Source organism: Podarcis melisellensis, assembly GCF_964234715.1.
Source record: "Podarcis melisellensis genome assembly, chromosome: 14".
Classification (NCBI taxonomy): Eukaryota; Metazoa; Chordata; class Lepidosauria; order Squamata; family Lacertidae; genus Podarcis; species Podarcis melisellensis.
This window is the reverse complement of record NC_138546.1, coordinates 22,421,503-22,444,081: the sequence shown is the minus strand read 5'-3', so window position 1 is coordinate 22,444,081 and position 22,579 is coordinate 22,421,503. Positions and strand designations below refer to the sequence as shown.

The window sequence follows — 22,579 nt, the reverse complement described above, 5'->3', positions numbered from 1 at the left end:
CTTTGGCAGGGCATCCTTCCAAATGACACCAAGGCAGCTCTCTTGGCTGGTGTGTGGCCGACTGTAGTTTCCAGCAGCAACGACACAGAAGTGGACATGTGGCTCAGTGGCCGCCTGGCTCCCTACTTCATGTTCCTCGATGGTGACCTGCTCAATGCAAGTGAGACCATGAATACCAGCTGTGTGTCGTTCCGTAAAATGTAAGAGTTCTTCTTTCTGATTTGGGCATGTGTGTGCAGAGGTGGATTGAGAGGTCTCACTGGGCGTGGAGCCTTGAGGGCCCCATAGGGGGCTCCACAACTATGATGCAGAATGAAAGACAAGAGGCGGGCGGGGGGTGGATTGTGGTGTCACACAGGGCACTGCTGAAATTTGAGAGCTTAAGGTCTGCCACTGGTGTCTCTGTGTCATAACGGAGAGCAGTTAGTGCACGAGAGTTTCAGATTCAGATTTCATTGAGCTGTGAAACAGTCTCCAGCTTGGGCAAGTCTTATCACTTAACCTGTTTTGTAAGGCTGTTATGAAGGCAGAGGAGAATTGTATCGTAGTGCTTTGGAGTTCTTCGCCTTCACATTCTTGAAGCATCTTACTTTAAAAAAGTGAAGGTTGGCAGAGCAAGAGGGGCAGGCTTTTGTAGCCAGGTTCAAAGGCTTGGTTCTGAATATATTCAAAATGAAATTACATATTTCTGTTGAGCTCATGCTATTATTAATAATGGGACGTGGGTGGTGCTGTGGGTTAAACCACAGAGCCTAGGGCTTGCCGATCAGAAGATCGAATCCCCGTGACGGGGTGAGCTCCCGTTGCTCTGTCCCTGCTCCTGCCAACCTAGCAGTTCGAAAGCACGTCCAAGTGCAAGTAGACAAATAGGTACCGCTCTGGCGGGAAGGTAAACGGCATTTCCGTGTGCTGCTCTGGTTCGCCAGAAGCGGCTTAGTCATGCTGGCCACATGACCCGGAAGCTGTACGCCGGCTCCCTCGGCCAATAAAGCGAGATGAGCGCCGCAACCCCGGAGTCGTCCGCGACTGGACCTAATGGTTAGGGGTCCCTTTACCTTATTATTAATAACAACAATGAATTTATTACCTGTCCTTCACCAGCAGGTTCCAAGGTGGGTTATGTCAATTTAACATTCAAAATTAAAAACAGTTAAAACAGATTACAATCACAGGAATAGGGTGGGCCCTGAAAACACACATCTCAGGTGCCAAAGGCCAGTGTTAAGAGGTGAATATTCAGCATTTGCTGAAAGTTGTATAGTGAATAAGCCAGATATATCTCTGAAGAGGGAATTCAACAAATTTGGGGCTGCCACAGAGAATGCCCTCTCCTGCCTCTCTCCCAAATGTCTGGGGGAGATGGAACTACCAAGAGGGCCCCCTCTGCTGACCTTTGAGACAGTCTGTAGGGAAGGAGGTAGTCTTTCAAATATTGAGGCCTAAATTTGGCATCCTCAAATGGATCTTCTCAACAATGGATCTTCTTGGTTTCTCCTGGTGGCCACACAAGGCAATTCATTCCACTCATAGGTCTGAACTGCAAAGCGAAGAAACAAGAAAGTTTTATTTGTCTGTCCCAACTTCCATTGTTTCTGTCTGCAGTGTGCAGAAGCTGAACAGAAATACAGGCATGTCCCAAGATAAGGAGGAAGAAGTGTACTATTCCATCAAAGCTTACCTGGCAGGTAAGTCAATATCCAGGCTGGAGCCACAGAAAGATGAAGCTGCTTTCACAACCTAGTATAGAACTGTGGCTGCTCTTTACTGAGCACCCATTCTGATTTGTTTGCACCCCTCCACGTGTTAAAGAACCTTTGAAATGGACTTGTGTGTCTTCTAATTTTGTCAGCAGAGTACAAGTTGTCCTGTCATTCCCTCTTCAAAAGGGACCTTTACCTTCCCTCACAGCTTATCCCCATTCTATAGCTTGCATTTTTACTTCAAGCAGTGAGAACGTTAGAACGTTATGTTGCATTTCAGCCAGTTGCAGGTGTCAGGTGATCAAATGCAAAAAAGCAGGGATTAACAGAGGGCCTGGTATATATATGAGATATTTGAGGCCTTGCTCCATTTTGAGAACCTTCATTGATCTATGTTGCAGCTGCCCAAGTGAAGCCCCGCTGCTACAATCCCAGTGATAAAGAGACATCGGATTGGCTTGTCACGTATCTTGGGAATTACATCCGTTACAGCAGTGCCAGGGACATGCGTTTACTCACAAACAACAATGCAACCATAGTAAGTATTTCTGCTGGATTTGCTTTCGGTGCAGATATTATCTGGAGATAATGTGGTGGTGCTGATCAAGTCCTCAATGGAAAATTATGGAAAATTCACTGAAAACTGGAAGTAGAATATCGAGCTCTGAAACTGGCTTCTATAATGCCACCAGCACCTTGGGGTGTATGGAGTGTTAGGGGAGGGGGAGGGGTAGTAATTCTGGTAGGTGCATGTTGTGCTCCTTCTGGATAGTTTGCCCACCTTTGGTCTCCACCCTATTTATCTACTTGCACTTTGACGTGCTTTTGAACTGCTAGGTTGGCAGGAGCAGGGACTGAGCAGCGGGAGCTCACCCCGTCACAGGGATTTGAACCGCCAACCTTCTGATCGGCAAGTCCTAGGCTCTGTGGCTTAACCCACAGCACCACCCGCATCCCTAGTGGTGAACCTAGGTCCATTCATTTCAATGGGTCTGTTCTGAGTTGGGATGTCAAAGAATTCTAACAGGAAGGGGAGTGGAAAATGCCAATGTTTGTTCATTCCTCCCATGTCTGGAATGGAAATCAATCCAGGGAATATGGTTGACATTTGCAGCTGTTGCTGCTTTCAGTTCACAAATGGTACATAATTGATTATGCATCCCACTTTGCATTGCGTTTACCCCAGCAAGCACTTACATGGCTGTGTCTTTTCCTAGTTCCAAGATATTGCCTTCAACCCAGACAACCTGGTGCTCATCAATAGGAACAGGCTCCGTAAAGACTTGGCAGAGATGTATGCTGAGGCCCTCTTTGCCGTTGATTCCGATTTCAATCTTGACAGGTAGGTGTGGACGCGACCGTTTATGAAGTGGCTAAAAGAGCTGTTGGCCAATCCGGGGCCCTCCAAATGTTTTGGACCACCTCTAGGCATGGGGAAGAAATTCAGTTCAGTTTGCATTCAGAGGTGAATGTACCCAAATTTGCGCTTCCTGAAAAAGGATGTGAAATGAAACACAGCCATCCTTCAAAATTTGCTCGTTTCCAAACTTTTTGATATAGTTCTCAAACCAAATCATATATACAAAAATACATATTATAGATAAAGGCTGCATAAAAATGTGCCTTTTAAGGAAAAAAAAATACAAAGATGTGTTAAATGAGGGGAAATTGCTTGCATTTTGGGCAAATTGGCATAAAAATGTGAACCATAATAAATCGATGGCGTCTGCCCTTTCCCATGCACATTCACTCTATGCGCTTAGAACATCTGCTCAGGCTAATAAAAACCATGTTGCTATAGCACATCAAGCTCTGGTTGATTTTGAGAATCTTCTGTTCTGTCTCAACTGGATTGGCAGCACTGGTGCATCTTGTTCTCAGCGAGTTAGCAAAGGGCTCTGACTCAATATAATAAGTCACCAAAATATCATGTGTGAAGAAGCAAGAAACTAACACACCACCCACTTTCCTCCCAAGTCTTCCAGACCAGCTTATTTGCTTTGCTAGACGTTCAACCCAAATCTCCAGCCTTAGCTCTGACAAGGCCCTGAACCTCATTGCACAGGTCAATCGCTACTGCAACTCCTCTCTGCCATCGGCATCTGACCGCCAGGTGAGATCCCTCCGAATTTTGTGATTGCACGTTGCACGTTTAGGATGCATTCAGACATGGGGAATATTCTGTTAGTTTTCTTGATTATAATGCTAGCATTTCTGTCCTGTTTTCTCACAGTCCTGGAGCACTGCCGTGACAGCTGTGTTTTGGAACTGTGCCCTTTTCATTGATGTATCTGCATGTCATACTAAATTTCATTCACGTCAGTGGGCGTGATGTGCCACAACAACAAACGTCATTGGACAGCATATTGCATCTATTTCCCCATGAAAATGGCAGGAAAGAACTGGTATACCACCCCAGATTCCATCACTGTGCTCCCATGGTTTTCAGGGTCAAGGGGGGCTGCAAACAGGTTTTATTTTGGGAAGCAATTAACGCAGAAATGAGTGCTAAATGTGCACTGTATTTTGCTAGTTTTACAGAAGTGGCTTTTACATTGCATGAAAGCTCAACTATAATGGGGAAATTATCAGTAAGGGAAATGGGAAATGTAATAAAGGTAAAGGTAAAGGGACCCCTGACCATTAGGTCCAGTTGTGGACGACTCTGGGGTTGCGGCGCGCATCTCGCTTTCTTGGCCAAGGGAGCCAGCGTACAGCTTCCGGGTCATGTGGCCACCATGACTAAGCCGCTTCTGGCGAACCAGAGCAGTGCACAGAAATGCCGTTTACCTTCCCGCCATAGCGGTACCTATTTATCTACTTGCACTTTGATGTGCTTCCAAACTGCTAGGTGGGCAGGAGCCGAGACTGAGTAATGGGAGCTCACCCCGTTGCGGGGATTCGAACCGCCAACCTTTCGATAGGCAAAACCTAGGCTCTGTGGTTTAACCCACAGTGCCACCCACATCCCCTATGTAAATGCAGTCTTAGTGCTGTAAACTTGTAAGAGAGTAAACCTTACTCAACACATCAAGATATACTCCTGAGTAAATGTGCTTAGGATTTTGCCATCATAGACATGAAGGTGGGGATTCTTGGTACAAATAGCACCAGATGGATTTGGAGACTAAACATCCCAAAGGTTTCCTTCCCCAAATACTTTTAAATTATATGTATTCATTTCTGGGCTCGGAAGAGGGTGATGTGCTGACTTTCATGGTCCTATCCCAAGCCATGACTCTCTCCTACGCATCACATATTATGGTGGGAGAGGTCACACTTCCCATTCCAAACTCAGATTTAGTAACTGGTATTCTGGAACCCAAGAACCAGAGCAACAAAAGGTGCATTGCTTTCTTTAACTTCACAATACAGGTAACTGATGCTATGATAGCTAGACAGTAGACTTAAACTGGATTAATAATAATTGCTTCTTCCAAGCAAATCCTGGAATTAGCAGTTATTTGAAGGGAAAAGAGAATGCTTAGCAACTATTCCTAGGATTATTTGTGGGATAGCATTACATTTACAATGATTCTACTGCGATCCATGTGATTCTATGCTGTGTGCCTGTAAATGCATTAAAGCATGGAATCTTGGTAACATTATGCCATGTAGAACTTAATTATGCAAAAAACAAGAGGCATCACTGTCATTTCAATTTAACAGATAGGAAAACTAAGGCTGAGAATCAGAGAGTCTTGGACAAGATTAACCACTGAATCAAAGGCTGAGTCAGGATCTGAACACACCTGTCTCAGGATCATGTCTGCAGACACTGAATCTGAAAATTTTCATGTTGGAAAAACCAAAACAGTGGCTTCATGTGCATGGATTTTTCCCTGAATGCATTTTGCATTCAAGAAGTTCCCAATCCTTAATTATATTTGTCTCCCTTTCCCAGCTTGCTACGAGTCTTGTTGCACAAGTCACAACATTTGACAGGCAGACTCTGGTGGCCTTGGGGCAGCAGGCCATGGGGCTGACCACTGGTCAGATTTCAAATCTGACACCGCAAGATCTGGTGGACCCCCAGGTCTTGGAATCGCTTGGGCAGGTCAATGGCTGGAACAGGGGACAGTCCCAAGGGCTGGTGAACAAGATCCTACGCAGCGACTTCATGGTAAGCAATCTGACTCCCGTCTCTAGTGGCTGACTTTTAGAAAGAGCTGCAAATATCACCATACTAGGCCAGTCCAAGGGGGCATCTAGTCCACCTGCCTCTTTCCAGTTCTGAACAGCCAAAGACCCATTGAATCAGGCATCCTGTTCTCACGGACAAGGGACATTCCCAGCCCTACTTGTAGATATCAGGGGTTGAACCCAGGACGTTCTGCATGCAGCTCAGGTGCCTTACTGCTGAGCTACTGCCTTACCCCAAAGTGAAGGCATAGCAGCTGTGGGCAGTGGTGCAGTTTGGGCTCAGAGGGGTGTGGCAAGTTGTTGATGTTAAGAAGGGCATCATCTTGCACAGTGACCCCTGAAACCTGGGAACTGACATTGCAGGACAGTGCGATCCTCTCTGAAGCTCTGACCTTCCTCCTCTTTCCTTCTTACTGCAGCTGGATACCGCTGAGAAGTTTGAGAGACTTGGCACCCTGGCACAAGGGTTGCCCAGCAGCAGCTTTGACTCAATCTCAGCAGATTTGGCAATTCAGCTGGCAAAGAATGCCGGCTTCTTGAGTGCTCTCAGGCAAGGCTCCGAACACTTAAGGAAGGCCTTTGTTAGCAAGGTAAATGGGCTAAAGGGCACAGGAACAACCTTTGTAAATGTGTTGGGTTTTTTTGGAAGTGTCTTAGCTTAGGGGTTGGTTACTTTCAGTTTTACAAAAGCCAGAAAAGAAATAAAATTTATCCATCTGAATATACTTTGCAGATCAGGGAAATCTAAAGATTAGTACCGTTTTTAACGTTTCTGCTAGCTGTGGGGCATAGAAAGGTTTTATTGTAGAGCCTTGCAATCTAGTAGGCCCGCTCTTTCCCTCAATGAGATTTCATCTGGCAAGACCCAAAACATTTCTTCAAAGTCACAAGGACTAGAAACTTGTGCTCTGCTTTAAATGACAGCTGGGATTCTCAGCCTTCAGAAGCCCATACCTTTGACCAAATTCCTTGTTTTGCATAAGCCTACCGGTAGATAAAATAGCAGGCTGCAGTAGGAAGCTATTCAGTTATTTGGGGCAGAGCGATAATGCTGATATCATTAGATATGGGGTAGTCAACCTTTTTATACCTACCACCCACTAATGCATCTTCCTTCCTTACTGCCCACCAGTGCTAGATGGAAGAAGGGTTCAGCTTGTGCCGTAGAACCCCCTACTGCTCACCCCGAATCCTGAAACACCCACTAGTGTGTGGTAGGGACCAGGTTGACAACCCCTGTATTAGATAATCCTTCCCCAACCTCTTGCTCGCCATATGTTTTGGACTACAATTCCCCTTAGCCCCCATCCCCATGACCATTTTGGACTACAGCTATCATTAGCAAATCCATTTTGACTTTATCTCCCATCAGCCCCTGTGCTTGCTGAGATTTATGGGACTTGTAGTCCAAAACATTTGAAGGGCACTAGAATGGGGCAAAGCCATATTGGGGAACTCTGATTTGGTTCTATGACCTTTCCCTCAACCTTGTAGATCCTCTCAAACTCGTCCTCCCTCAGTGACATTCTGAATAACGTCCCAGATGATTTAGTGGACCAAGTCCCAAATTCGCTACTGGTGATTCGAGGCAAGATCCCAGATCTCCACAAAATCAATGAGAAACAATGGTCCCCACAGCAGGTAATGACTCTGGTTTTTCTCTTGAACCCTGTTTGCCTTGGAGGCGGTGCATGGCAATTTGAGCCTGGACAGGCCTGCTCTGCCATCTTGCTTCTTCCTTGCTACTGAATTGACCCCTCTCTTTGTTCTAGGCATCTGTTCTGTTTGGAGATGTGCTGTCCAGCACGGATAATTACACAGAGTGAGTTGTGGGCCCACAGTGGTGCAGGAGTGGGGAGACCCTTAGCCAGAATTATCTTAAAAAACAATTGTCCAGCATTTGACAACCTTTCCATTGGCTCCATGGATTTGATGCCCTCTCCCTGGCTTAATCGAATTTGATTTAATTCTCCATACTAGACATTTTCAGCATCATTATTTATTTGATTTGTACACGACCCTTCATCTGAAGATCACAGGGAGGTTCACAACATAAAAATGAGAACACAAAATACATTACGAAAAAGCAAAAAGCAAACCAATTGCCCTCCTCTTCCCACAAACACATTTAAAAAGTCATAGATTGTTTAATCAGCCCAAGGCCTGGTTATAGAGAATTGTTTTCTCCTGGCGCCTAATATATATATACATAATAAAGGCACCTAGTGAAATATGGTTGAGTTTTAAAATTTATACAGTGGTTGATGGTGAAAAAAAGTACAAAACCTCAAAGTGGTTTGCCAAAAAAGGTAAAATGATAAAATTATCAATAAGAAAAATTAATACCAGAATTTTAAGACGTTCAAAATGTTAAAATAAGAATAGATTAAAAACAGATTAAAACTTTCATTGGCTTTCTAAGCACCTGGGCATGTCTAAACAAGAATATTTTTAGCAGGTGCCAAAAAGAGGTGCCTGCCTGATATCAATAGGCAGGGAGTTCCGAAGTGTAGAATCTGCCACACTAAAAGATGGTGTTCTTCCAAATGTGGAATGGGTGTTATGTGGCACCTGTAGAAGTGCCAATCCCACCGATCAAAGCGGTTGAGTGGACAGATATGGGGTATGGCGACCTCATAGGTTAACTGATCCCAAATTGATAAGGGTTTTATATGCTAACAGTAACATCTTGAACTTGGCTTGGTAGCAAATTGGCAGTGAAAGACTAATTCACCTCTGTGGCTTTTAGGCTTTCTGCATTCATCCAGCAAGGCTTCCAATGCAATGTCGCCACCAAACTGACACCCGCACAGCTGCACTCTTTGGTCCAAGAAGTGAAGATTAAAAATGCCAACCTGAGTGAGGAACAGGTGAGAGATGCAGATGGGATGCAAATGGGGCTGGTTTGAGGACTCTTGCCCTCACTTCCCCTCAATCATAGGATTCAGGCAGGATGGTGCTGGTATGAGACAGGGGCCAAAGGAGTGCCAAGCTGGATTAGTATGCTAGGGTGCTTTCTTGGCTGCTTCTGAATTTGGGGTCCTGTTCAAAGAAGGCCAGGAGAGCTCTCTTGTATCTGTAAGACAGGGGTCACCAGTAGTGAAGTCAGAGAATTCCTCCCAAGACAGAAATAGGAGTGGAAATTACTGATGCTCGTATATGCATCCTATGCCCAGAACCAAAATCAATCCAGCAAATACGATTGTTATTCACTGTTGTTGTTGCTTCTATTTTTCAAACAACACACACTTACGTCCCCCACATTTGCATTGTGTTTCCTTTGCATTGGAATGAATGGGGCGGGATATCATAACGACAACACAATGAATTACCTAAGTTACATAATTTCATCACAGGTGACAGCAAGATGAAAAACATAGTTTTGGGCGGAATACGAACTGCAGTAGAATGGAAGCAGTGCTGCACGGGGGTGAAAAGAAGGCTATAGAAAATGGTGCCGCCTTATACTTACAGCCTTATAGGCCTGTGGGTACATTTGAATTTTTGAGAGAGTGTAGTAGAACAGGTGGCACCCCCCACTGGGTGACTTCTCTCCCTCAGATCAGCCCTCCCTGCGAGATTCAGAAAGAGAGAAAGTTTACACCCAGACACCCAGTTTGCTTTTTCAAGCTTGATGTTGCACCGATCAGAGAATGGATAGGGAGGTGAGATCCAGCTTTTATTTCATGAAGGATGTAAGGGGAGTAATTCTGGCTCTCTTCCCATCAGCTCTCCTGCATGGCAAAACTTCTCTCCAGAAACAACCAGGCAGCAAATTTCACCAGTTACCCACCCGATGTGCTGCTTTTCTTTCCGTGAGTAGCTCTGAGGAATTGTCTTCTCTGAGGAATTAAGTTAAGGGTCAGGAACTTTGTTTTGCTTTGTTTAGCTCTCTCACCAAATGTTGAAAGCACATCGAAAGCATATGGCTTTCTCCAAAGAACTTCAGTTCACCTCTCACAAAGCTACGGTTCCCAGCAGCCTTGACAAACAACACTTCCTGGAATTTTTTAGAGCAGCACATGTGCTTTAAATGTATTAGGTGGTCGTGCTCATTCTCCAGACCTATCACTCAACACCAGTTGCTAGAAACCACAGGAGGGAGGGAAGAGTAGCCCTTGCGCTTGAATCCTATTTGCGGGTTTCCCACTTGGGCATCTAGTTGGCCACTGTGAGGACAGGATGCCGGACTAGATAGGCCATTGGCCGGATCCAGCAAGCTCTTCTTATGTTATTACTCCTCCTGTATGCCAATTTTAACATTATAGGACTCTCCTTCCCTGCCCCAAAGAACACAAAGATGAAAAATAACATTTAGGCTATCATTTTAGAACTTACATCGGAAGTTGAACAGAATCCATTCCGGAAGTCCGTTTGACTTCCAAAATATTTTGAAAGCAAGGCATGGCTTCTGATTGGCTGCAGGAAGCTCCTGCAGCCAATTGGAAGCCACGGAAGCCATGCCAGACGTTCGGGTTCCAAAGAATGATTGCAAACTGGAACACTCATTTCGGGTTTGTGGTGTTTGGGAGCCAAAACAGACAAGTACCAAGGCTTTCGACAACCAAGGTATGACTGTAGTTAAAAGCTGGATATGGAGGAGTGGAAGTGTCTGTAGTACCAAACCTTTCCTGCACTCCTGCCCTGCCTCTCAAATAATGAAGATTCATGTATCTTCCAGTCTCAACAAAATAAATCATCAGAACTGTGAAGCGTTTTACACCCTGGCTTCCCAAGGGAATCTAACTCTGCTGGCCAACGGATCAACCCAAAGGAACAAACTCTTGGAGAATGCATTGAGTTGCTTTGTGAGTGATGCTCTTTCCTTATGCAAAGGCCTTGTGGGGGTGGGGGGGGACCACTTTCAGGCTGTCCTTATTTTCAAGTGGGAGTCAAACACATGCTGGCAAATTCAGGTGGCCACAATGAAAGTGATAGAGAAGGTGGTTGAGAAACACACAGGATAACACTTGATTTAATGCAATGTCATCTAACCTCCCCAAAACCAAATAAGAAGGGATGCTGACCCAAGACATTTTGGCACTTGGGGGAGACCCCAGCATGGCATCCCCCTCTCTGCCAGGGAAGAATGGGCGAGGGAAGATCTATATCAGGAAGAAGCGGGGGAAATAAAGATCTACATTGGGATCTGCTGCCCCTGTGGATCCTGGCCTCATGGGTGGCTGCCCCTGGTTCTGCCATTGCTGGAATGAACACTAGCAACTGTAAGAGCAAAATGGGCATGTTCCTTCTTTGGTCCTAATATTAAATATTTCACCAGAGAGTGGCGAATACCTCGCTCAGCAAAGAGCAGCTGCGGAAGCTTGGAGCCCTCGTGTGTGACATGGATGCAGCCACCATTTTGGACTCTGACCCGACGGTCCTGGAGAACCTGAAACTGTGTCCTGATCTCACAGCTGCCCAGAGGATTGCCTTAAATGTGCTTCTGAGCAGTGGGAAGACTTCGCAAGGGTGAGCAACAAGGACAGACAAACCTTTCTGGTTTATGTTTGTTTTGCATATGATGTGGGAGAAATACTCTCTGGGGGTTCAGTATGGAGGCTCACATGATATACCCAGTTAGTCAGGCTTTATTCAGTAATGTATCACAGGACAGAGTCCAAACGAGCCTGTTGGAGCATTCCATTTGCACATGCCCTATATAAGAAAAATGTACCATCTTCCAGCCAACCATCTTCTGCCACCCGAACATTCAGCCAACTCTTCAGCCAACCATAGTCCTTGAAAGCATTGACCCAACCCATATTTTCTTCTTTATTATTTTGACTATACCCAAAGAGAGCCCTCCCTGCACTTTATCTGGGAGTTGTTTTTCACTCTAGCATATCAGTTCAGCAAAAGAGGTGGGTCCATCTAGGTTGGTGAAGGCTATCTCTGATTGTGCTGTGCTGACTGTTGCCTTCTGGGAGTTGTAGTCTGAAAACAACTAGAGGGTGGCAGGTTGGTCCAAGGATTCCATAAAGCAACTGAGGATTGTATGTCTCCATGTGACACAGGGCACCTGCATCTTGGGATGATGGAACCCTGGAAGATCTCGGGCCTCTTGCTTTGTATATAAACCGTACCACCTGGGACGCCATTAACAAGGTAGGGGGAGCAGAAGAGCCCAGGTTTCACACGTTGTTGCTGTACCCCCCCTGTAATTCCTTAAGATTTGCCATTGATGTACAGATTCGGATGGATCTCCCCTTTTTTTTTTACACAGGAAGAGAGACTGATCTTCTTCAGGAAGGTGGCAGATCTGTTTGACAGCCAAAGTGCTTCACAGAAAGCGAAAACAATCCTGTTCTTAAAGTCGCTTGGATCGAAATCTGCTTCCCCTCCTCGGACTAGACGAGCACCAGAAAGTAAGAGAGAGAAAGAGAGAAAAGAAGCTAGTTTATTGTGCATATCTATATATCTCTATCTCATTGTGAGATTGGAGGTACATAGGTTATATGCCTGAGCCCCTCTCTAACTCCTGGATCCAGCATGAAATCAGTTCCTGGAATAGCCAGGCTGGTTTCCTGGTGAGGTGATGGTATGAGTCACTAAGGTAACAAAGGAAATGGCTCAGTGCCAAAGTCATTTAGAAAGACAACGGCCAGAGTTGAGGTGTGTGAGGGAGAAGTTAGAAGCAGGAAGTAGACTGGGCAGCTGAGAGACAGGTAAAGGTAAAAGGACCCCAGATCATTAGGTCCAGTCGTGGCTGACTCTGGGGTTGTGGCACTCATCTCGCTTTATTGGCCGAGGGAGCCAGCGTACAGCGTCTGGGTCATGTGGCCAGCATGACTAAGCTGCTTCTGGCGAACCAGAACAGTGCACGGAAACACCGTTTACCTTCCCGCTGGAGCGGTACCTGTTTATCTACTTGCACTTTGACGTGCTTTTGAATTGCTAGGTTGGCAGGAGCAGAGACCGAGCAACAGGAGCTCACCCTGTTGCGGGGGTTCGAACCGCTGACCTTCTGATTGGCAAGCCCTAGGCTCTGTGGTTTAACCCACAGCGCCGCCCACGTCCCCTGAGAGACAGAACCATGCCTAATTTCTGTTGGATCCAAGGCTGTGGCTATGGGAGAAGCAAGACCCTCTTGGGGTGTTAATGCTATGAGCCCCTCCATCATAGTCTCAGGCTGTCTATATGTGTCAATAAACCATATATCCTAAATACCCCACAGTGTCCACATTCTGAGGTTGAAAAATGTCTGACTGTGGAAGAGAAGCTCTATGTTTTCTGACAGCCCTAGGTTAAGACATTTGTTTTATGTGGCAATTGTTTTAAAGTTGTATGTTTGGTGCATGGTAACAATTTGTATTAAAAGTCACAGGCTTTCTTGACTATTGATGGAGAGAGGGAGGGGGGAGCCAAAAAGACGGGTGATGGTTTCCCATAATTGCCAAGTTTGCAAGGTCATTCCCTGCCTGTGAAATTCTGCCAACAGCTTGCCGGTCCACTCCAGTCACAACCAGCTCACTGGAAGACCCGCTCTTCATCGTCCACTATGACAGCGCCCAGCAGTTTGATGCCTGCCTGAGCAATGAGGTTTTGAAAGCCAACTTGGTCCCACTGCTTGAGCAGCCGCTTCCGAATGACTACTTGACAGTAATTAAAAGGAAGCTGGACGAGGTAACTGAAGGGCCATTGATGTATCTGTGCACTGCAGCCTTTGCTCAATGATGCTGTGGCAATTTTAGGGCAGCCAGGTTGCTCTGGTTGTGGTGCCCTGACTACAATTGATCCAAATGTACCTTTTTCCTATCCAAGGAGGAGCTCAGAAACAGCTGGCTGTGCAAATTTGAAGCAGAAGAAGCTGGCTGTGCATGTCGCTGATTGGCTGCCACAGAAATGTCTGCAGCCTTTGCCTTACTGATGTTGGCCAAGGGTGATGGGTTTTCTAGCAAACAAGGTTGCTCGTTCCACAACTAATGAACTTCCTGCCCTCTTTATTAGATCTACCCCAATGGGATTCCAGAGGACCACCTGAAGCTTCTTGGCTTCCTTTCACGCCTGTACAGCGCAGATGAGATTGGCAGGTGGAATATCACCTCCAGTGACACACTTGCCGCTTTGCTCAGCCGAAATAATGGGGCCTGGGAGATGGCTCAGGTAACATATATAAATGGGGGACGGGTGAACTCATTAAAGTCCAGTCGGTCCAGATTCTTTTTAAAATGAATTCATTTTTATCAGTTTTCATTATAGGTAAAACTGTATGACTACGGTAACAATAAAAGGCGACCTTCCCCAGAATAGCTCCCAAATCTGCATGCCACTGGGTCTGTCCCATCACAGGAACATAGGGGCATTGGTCCACCTATCTCTGTACTGCCTACACGGACTGGCAGCAGGTCTCTGGACTTTCAGGCAGGGGGCATTCCCAGCTGGAGATGCCAGGGATTGAACCTGGGACCTTCTGCTTGCAAGGCAGATGCTCTGCCACTTAGCTAGGGTCCTCCATCCCATTCCCATGTGAATTTTAAGGAAATCCTTAAAATATCTGTGCAGAAGGAAAGAACATAGTGTCCCTGCGGTGTATACAGTGGGGGGGGGGTATTGCTCTTGCTATTGCAACACTAAGGTCTTCTTTACAGAAATGATGATTCTAAGGAGCATTACTTTTTAAACACAGACTTCTCTTATTAACTGATAAGCTTTGCTCATAAAAAACTAAACTCTGCTTTTACATTCAGGGAAGGAAAGGAAGTATGAAGCAGGAAAGCCCAGTTCCTTTTACTTTTCATACTAGTCAATGGGAGTTACAGAAAAAGCTACCTCGTTATCTTAAGTCTTTCACCTTGTCAGTTCACACCATGACCCTAAAGGAATAGCAGAATAGTTTCAATGCCACCAAACTCAGTCTGCTCTCAGCCAACCACTGCCTTCCTTCCTTCCTTCCTTCCTTCCTTCCTTCCTTCCTTCCTTCCTTCCTTCCTTCCTTCCTTCCTTCCACCATTCGAGTAGGTGGCCCTGCCTGCCTGCCAGGCTCCTCTGCCCTCCTTAGCCTCAGAGTTGCTACTTGCAGAACTCAGCAGAGAGGAAGCCAAGGACAAAACTAGAATTGGTTAGCTATGCCTGTCATTGGCTCTGGCGCTACCTACTGATGGCCTCCTGCCTTGCATCCTACCAGCCCCAATGGGCATCAGCCAAAACTGGTTCCTAGATGATGCAGATACATAAGGAATTACTCTAGCTGCTGGAGCAAGCTTTTTACGTTGCCTGCCGCAGTCCTACCCTACAGCACTGTTGGATGTCAGAGCTAGATGTGCCACCACAGGTGACCCAGTGTGTCACTGTTCATGTCCTGAAACTGAACTCTTCATCTTGCAGCTCAGGCGACTGGTGTCAAGATACATGGAAGAAGGTGGCACCCTCACGGGCCCATTACTTGACATGCTGGAGGGGAAATACCTCTGCTTTTTGGACGAAGATCAGCTGAAGCAAATAAACCCAGAAGCAATTCGGTAGGATGCTGCCTTGGGTGGGCTTGACTGCTAGAAACAGATATGGAAAGTTCTGACTCAGAGCCCAGGGTATTTCTTTTCCTGGGCGAGCGTATTCCCCACAACTATGACTTCAAACAATTGGCATTTGCAAGGTTTTCTGCCTCCAACCGTGAAGGCAGAACACACCTCCATCATGGGTAGCAGCCACTGACAGAACTGTCATTAAAATGCCAAACCAAATTTCTTCTCCATCAGTTCCCTTGTTGAGCTCACTGCCAACTATGTGATAAAATGCACCCCTATGGAGCCATTTCATGCCATCCCAGCCATGTGAGGTTTTCTCAGCAGAGAGACTCCTGTGTGACTGAGACAGCGTTTCAACGATCCAAAGTTCTGGCCAGGGGCTGACAATGTGGGTCTTCCCAATGGAACTGGCACCTTGCCAGACCCCAGGGTGCCACCTTCATAGGTGAGACCCAAGTTGCCAGTCCTTCTACTCAGGCATGTGGTTTGAGCAGCAAGGCAAGCACACAGGGGCTGCTCCAGGAAAATGGGCAAAGGTTTCAATGTCCCTTGAACCAGCTATTATTTTGTGTCAGCAGCTAAGTTGCCTTCCAAGTCGATTGAAGCTTTTAAGCAGTTGTTTTGTCCAATCTCACCCCCTGTATTTTGCTTTGTGCAGGCATGCTGAGAAGTTAGATATTTCTTCCTGTTCCCAAGGCAAGAAAGACATCCTCTATGAAAAAGCACGCACGGCCTTTGCAAGCCAAAATGGAACCAGTGCATATTATCCCCTAATTCAGCCATATCTAGGTGGGTACCTTAATTTTCCCGCAACTTTCCTCCATTCCACCATGGGCAACGAAGGTGCTTCCAGATGAACCTTCCCCTCCATAATTAAGGGAGTGCTTTCTTACATTTCTTAGAATCTGGACTACCTTTCTCTGAAATGGGTGCATTCCCAGTTTTTCTCAGACGTTGCCCCATTTTTATTTTAAAGGCAGCTTCTTCTTTTAAGTGGCTTTGGGGTTTCCATCCCACCTTGTTAAATATATGAGCTGCTCTGTTTCCCATTTCCTTTCCCTTTCCCCTTTTTAAGGTGGAGCTCCTGCTGAGGACCTGAAAAGGCTGGCTGGATCTCAGGTTGCGATGGATATTGCCACATTTGTTAATCTGAAGCCAGAAGAGCTAGAGGTGAGTTGCTGCAGTTGGCTGAACTGTGTGGATTCTAAAGGCAGCTTTGGGCAAGACTTTGCCACATCAACATTTCCCATCCATTCCATCAGTTAGGAAGTTTAAGCCAAAATGTGGAACTATCTGCCAGACCAACCTTCCCCATACTGGTGCCTTCTGGATGTTTTAGAACTACAGCTCTCCATCAACCCCAGCCAGCACAAGCTGATGGGAATTGCAGTCTAAAATGGCCATGCTGGCTGGGGACTGATGGGAGTTGTAGTCCAAAACAAGGCTGTCCTGGCTGGGGCTGATGGGAATTGTAGCTCAAGACACCTGGAAGGCACCAGGTTGATGAAGGCCGTGCTAGACTCTTACAAGCGTAAAAACATTACAGTGTTATTTATTTATTAATTAAATTTGTGCACTGTCCTTCATCTGAAGAACTCAGGGTGGTTCACAGAGTATAAAAACACAAAATACATAATAAAAACAAGAACAAACCAAACCAACCCCCCCTCCCACAAACACATTTAAATGGACAATTAAGCAGAATGAACCATTATTTATCCTTTTCAGGGGACACTGCAGGGGGTGGGTGAGGAATAATTCCATGATATGGGGTGCAGGGTCTCTAACAGAGGATTCTCATTCTCACGCCACCCACATCAAACTGTAATAGGAGATGCTACAATAATTGAAGAGTATTGGAACTGATGCTGGCTTGTAGTGTAGACCCAGGGTTGCATTTCTAATGCTTTTAAAATGGAGAGAAGCAAGAGCAGACTAGAAAGGTCATTTTCTGGGGGAAATCATATTTAAAACACAGGGACCTGCCCGAATGAGCAAAGGTATCACAAATGTATTGCAGAAACTGAGCGTCCAGGATGTGAAAGGGTTGCTTGGTGTAAATTTGCCTGATTTGAAAGAAGTTGAGAATGATCCTTCGGTAGCCCTGTGGATCAAGAGCCATTTTCAGTCTGAGCTGGACACTCTTGAGATTGGTCTGAGAGGAGGGATGACCTCTCTGTCCTCCACAGCAACCATCATCACAGTAGCAGATGCCTCCGAGTCTACAACACCCATTGACACTCCAACAGCTGATCCTCCTACTGCTCCCAGTACGGGGTCAACCTCATTTGCCACAAGTGACTCAGTGACCTCTGGTGACAATGCAGCAGTGTTCTCCAGCAGCAGTGCTGCTATGCAACCCCTTTCAACACCAATCTTTGAAACCAGCACTGCGGCCAATGAAACCTCTTTTGCCTCCACCAACGTCACCCACACAAGGGTCGCCATAGATCCCAGAGTTGCTTTCTCCACCCAAGTCCCAGCTATCTCATCCACTGTCACAGCTACTTCAGATGATACCATCAGTGGAACATCAGCCCCTCCCACAGCAAGAGATGTCAACACAACTACCTCTGGCAGAGGTTCAGCAGATTCCAGCGACACCGGAACTGATAGCACGACTTTTCCTACCATCCCGATAGACTCCACCATTGAAGTTTCCACCAAAATAATGGCTACCTCCTCCAATGTCACAACTGCCTCAAATGATACTATCCGTGGAATACCTGACCCTACCTCTGCAACAGGCATCAACGTGACTGCCAACACCACACCAGCCTCCAACTCCACAACGATCAATGATACAAGTCTCCCTACCACTGCAGTGGACACAAACCTGACTGCCTCCACCAACACCACACCAGCCTCTGACACCATTGCAATCAACGATACAAGTCTCCCTACCACTGCAATGGAGACCAACCTGACTGCCGCCACCAACACCACACCAATCTCCAACTCCACCACGATCAATGATACAAGTCTCCCTACCACTGCAATGGAGACCAACCTGACTGCCGCCACCAACACCACACCAATCTCCAACACTACCACGATCAACGATACAAGTCTCCCTACCACTGCAATGGAGACCAACCTGACTGCCGCCACCAACACCACACCAGTCTCCAACTCCACCACGATCAATGATACAAGTCTCCCTATCACTGCAATGGAGACCAATCTGACTGCCGCCATCAACACCACACCAGCGTCTGACACCACCACGATCAATGATACAAGTCTCCCTATCACTGCAATGGAGACCAATCTGACTGCCGCCATCAACACCACACCAGCCTCCGACACCACCACGATCAACGATACAGGTCTCCTTACCTCTGTCACCAATGTGACTACTGTCATCAGTGCAACTGTTTCCTACACACCTGCCACCAGCACAAACCACACTTATAGTGCAAATGCAACCATAGTTGGTACCAGCAATGGAACCTCCGCTATGCCTGGCATGACTGCTACATCTTCTGAAAGGCCTTCAGTACCACCTAAGCCCATGCCAAATGCTACAACCCCAGCACCTCTCAGTGCTGCCACAAAAATGAAGGAAACGATGTCACCTGCTTCAAGCAAGACTACCGTTCATGTCCCAGAAACATCCCCTAAGACAGGAGTCTCACTAGGGCCCATCTCACCTCAAACCACAAGGAGAGCCACCAGCAGAACACCTTCGAGAACGAAACCACCATTGCAGCCAACACCCAATGGCTACATCAATCTTCAGCCGCTAAGTGGTAAGTGCTTGTGATTTAAGTATCTGCTAAATATCTATCATGTCTAAGGGCAGGGAATCTCTACCTTCATGGTGGAATGACCTCTGTGAAGGGACTAGACTGACTTATCGGGGGGAAACAATGTTCTAAATTATGAGGAAGGGCCATGGCTCAGTGGTAGAGCATCTGCTTTGTATGCAGAAAGTCCCTGGTTCAATTCCTGGAATCTCCAGTTAGAGCTCAGTATGTCCAATGCCTAACACTCTGGAATGCCGCTGCCAATCAGTGTAGGCAATACTGAGCTGGATGGTCTGATGTGGTGCAAGGCAGCTTTCCTTCCACTGAAAAGGCTGTGACTGAACAGACTTACTTAACAACACCAGGCATATTAGCAGGGGAGGGTGAGAAAGTGCATTCAAGTTCATTCAAAATTTGATGTACATCATCTTTCACAGAACAGCTCTTGTGTTCTGAAAACAACAGCCCTTAAGGCTACATATGTGATATTTGGCCCAGAAAAGGTGGATTTGGTTCCCCTCCGAGGCCTAGTGGGTCTATGGTATGGAGGCTCCTCCAAAGTGTCTGAAGCTTAGAACAAAACCCTAGGTTACAGAAATCTGATCTCTATTTTGTACATTATTTTTTGCATAATCCATGGTGAGGAAAGGGCATTTACAGTGTAGAATTTCCAGTCCTCTAGCAAATCTGAGGATCTTGAATGCAAAAACAACAGTGGCTCATTTGAATTACCCCTCTGCTTTCTCCATCCAGGATCATCTTCCAGCTTAACCTCCACCTGTCTTCTTCTGACATTGTCCCTTGTGGTTGGAATCCCACTTCAGAGGAGGCTTCTCTGAGGGTATTTTTGCTTCCTCACACCTCCCGGCAGTAACTGGGGACAGCAAAGGCAAGAGCTTCGAAGTTCTACAAGGGGAGCCGTTTGGAACCCATGGATCAGACGCCAATGCTCTCTGGACTGTGGGTCTCTTCTGACTTTTATGTGCATAGTAACTGCCCTGTGCCTAATGCAAATTTTGCCTGCTGCGAAGCTGCTGTGTTTCTCTCTACCCTCATTTTGTTATGGTGACACTTCCACACTCAAGGTAGTGCTGAGTTCCAGCACCATCTTTCCTGTCCTCTGTGCATGCTGGATCCTGGTCTGTTGAGCCTCCTGGAACAGCTGTGCTCCTGAATTCCTTTCTGGGCCTGTGAGCTGCACCATCAGCACCTCAGGTTGGTTCCGAGCAAGGGGAAGCAAGAAGACTGGCTTTGCTCAGCCTACCCATCAGTCAGCTTGAAGAGTTGAAAAACTAGCAGAAAGCAAACCGCTTTCTCTGCCCCTTGGCTACTAGTCATGATGGCTGTCTTCTGCTTCCCCTGTTGGAGACTGTCTGCCTCTGAATACCAGTTGCTGCAAATCACATGTGGAGAGTGGACTCCTGTCTCACCCAGGCCCTGCTTGTGCTGGTTAAAGTGGCCAGGCTGTTCTATTCAGATACCCAGTTCTGTTTCATTCAGTTCACATTTAAAGGCAAACCTACTCAGTCTGCACTTTCTGAATCAATGCAAAAACTGAAACACAGCCATCCTTTGAAATTTGCACTTCTCTGAATTTTGCAATCTAGTGCTCCAACCTACTCGCGTTTACAAAAATGCATCTATTTTGGATAATTGTGCATTAAAATGAAACTACTATTAAAAAACAACACTTTGGATTAGGGAACATTGCTTGCAAAACATGTGCTTGAGTCAAAGATGCATAGAAAAATGTGTTTATTAGGATAAATGCACAAAGAGTACATTAGGTTTTTTTTAAAAAAATGTCAAATTTTTGTAGAAATGTGGACGATTGAATTTAAGATTGAAAAAAAATGAGAACTGAGGGAACTCAAATTGACATGTCCCTTCTCAGTTCTTCCTTCCCTTTGTGGGCAGCCTACAGCCCAAGGTCTGAGTCCCATACATCTATAATTACGCAACCTGAATTTTCTGGCATGTGACTGAACCTCATCCGAAAACAGAAACTGCTTGGAAGCATCCAGTGCCTTGAATGCTGGGGAAAGTTGATTATTGTGCAGCAGAGGCACTACCTTGAAAGGAAGGAGGCATCTTAATCCTATGTTAACCCTAAATAAGAACTCTGTATATTTTGTGCTATACTACATATTAGCAATAGGTATTTTCATTGGACTTGGCTGTAGCATGTTGGCCAAAGTTTCAGGGAACATCAGGTACCAATCACCAAAACCAGAAGCTTGAGAAACTTGCAGTGGCTGATAATAAACAACAACAGATTTCTGCCCAACTGTTGAATTCAGAAGGTGGGAATACTGAGTGTGTCCTTATTCAAAACTGCCATGATCCAGATGTGACATTAGTCACATTGAAGAATGGGAGACAAATGTGATTTACCGTAGTTTGCATTTAAAGATGACGCCACTTACTTTGCATTTTGCAAAACAATACGCGAACGGAAACTCAGCCATCCTTTGGAATTCACTTTTCCAGATTTTGCAAAGCAGTTTTCCAAGTAATATGTACAACGATGCATAAACAAGGGTAAAGTGTGAATAAAAATGCATATATTATCAAAAAATAACACGTGGAAATGCAAGGGGGAAATTGCTTTGCAAAAATGTGTATGTTCGTATAAATTAATATTACAATACTGAAAAAATAATTGCAAACTGATATGGAAATGTGGGGAACAGAACTTGATTAGAAAAATGAGAAACTGATGGAATCCAAAATGACAGATATCACCCCTCCCTCTTTACCACTGGAAGAGTTTTAGGTTCCGATAGAAGTAATGGAAAGCTCACCTGAAGCTCTTAATTGATATAACTTCCAGACTCCATTGTATACCTCTCTAAATCTCATGCTCATTGATCTTAAAAAAGTCCAGCTGTTTCCCCTCTCCCTCTTAAATTGTTCAAGTTCCTTAATGTCACAAAGTTGCTTTCTGCGGAAATGACTTTCTGTTTAATTTCAATAACGTGTTAAAAAATAAATTAAAAAATTGGTTTAAATTTTGACCGGCTTTGATGTTTACACATTCCCCCCCCCCCTTTGGAATGCTGGGGTGGGAGGCAGAAGGGCTGGAGAGTGGGGGAAATAAATTGAATACATATATCAACACAGTTTTTGACACAACTATGCAAACTGAGGCCCAAATGAACTTTAACAACCCCTAGTGGCTAAAATTAGAGTGAAGTGGGGGTGGGGAACAAATTATAAAATGCAGAATTATGTTCCTCCTTGGTCAAGTTATACCTCTGCATTATATTTTGACAGCTCCTAGAGTGCTGCAGGTTCTCCATTCCTCCTTTTAAGGGAGTTCCCAAAGGACAACTCCAACACAGGCAGTGAGGAAGGAGCGAAGATGGGCAGGCCAGAAGAAAAAGTGGGCACAGTGGTGGATATGACCCTTTGTACATTAGGCTACATTCAACACACCCACTCTCTCTTTCCTCCATCAAGGCAAGCAAGAGGCATTATCAGAGTTCAAGGAAACATCCCAGTCATGCCAGAGCACTGG

The 22,579-nt window shown here is 45.8% G+C and overlaps 1 protein-coding gene across 1 annotated transcript in view; it reads left to right on the top strand.

The window, feature by feature from the left end:
* Positions 1–22,026, top strand: part of LOC309356187 (uncharacterized protein) — a 33,917-nt gene extending 11,891 nt beyond the window's left edge. Inside the window, exons 12-33 of the mRNA XM_081887366.1 lie at positions 10–200; positions 1,603–1,685; positions 2,102–2,238; positions 2,918–3,042; positions 3,678–3,813; positions 5,605–5,823; positions 6,263–6,433; positions 7,338–7,484; positions 7,616–7,665; positions 8,593–8,713; positions 9,573–9,658; positions 10,525–10,651; positions 11,125–11,315; positions 11,861–11,951; positions 12,070–12,211; positions 13,285–13,469; positions 13,794–13,949; positions 15,171–15,304; positions 15,969–16,099; positions 16,386–16,480; positions 17,331–19,062; positions 19,813–22,026. Of these exons, the coding sequence (XP_081743492.1) occupies positions 10–200; positions 1,603–1,685; positions 2,102–2,238; positions 2,918–3,042; positions 3,678–3,813; positions 5,605–5,823; positions 6,263–6,433; positions 7,338–7,484; positions 7,616–7,665; positions 8,593–8,713; positions 9,573–9,658; positions 10,525–10,651; positions 11,125–11,315; positions 11,861–11,951; positions 12,070–12,211; positions 13,285–13,469; positions 13,794–13,949; positions 15,171–15,304; positions 15,969–16,099; positions 16,386–16,480; positions 17,331–19,062; positions 19,813–19,898 (4,536 nt within the window). The 3' untranslated portion in view covers positions 19,899–22,026. The remainder of the gene's footprint in view (positions 1–9; positions 201–1,602; positions 1,686–2,101; positions 2,239–2,917; positions 3,043–3,677; positions 3,814–5,604; positions 5,824–6,262; positions 6,434–7,337; positions 7,485–7,615; positions 7,666–8,592; positions 8,714–9,572; positions 9,659–10,524; positions 10,652–11,124; positions 11,316–11,860; positions 11,952–12,069; positions 12,212–13,284; positions 13,470–13,793; positions 13,950–15,170; positions 15,305–15,968; positions 16,100–16,385; positions 16,481–17,330; positions 19,063–19,812) is intronic.
* The last annotated feature ends 553 nt before the right edge of the window (positions 22,027–22,579 follow it).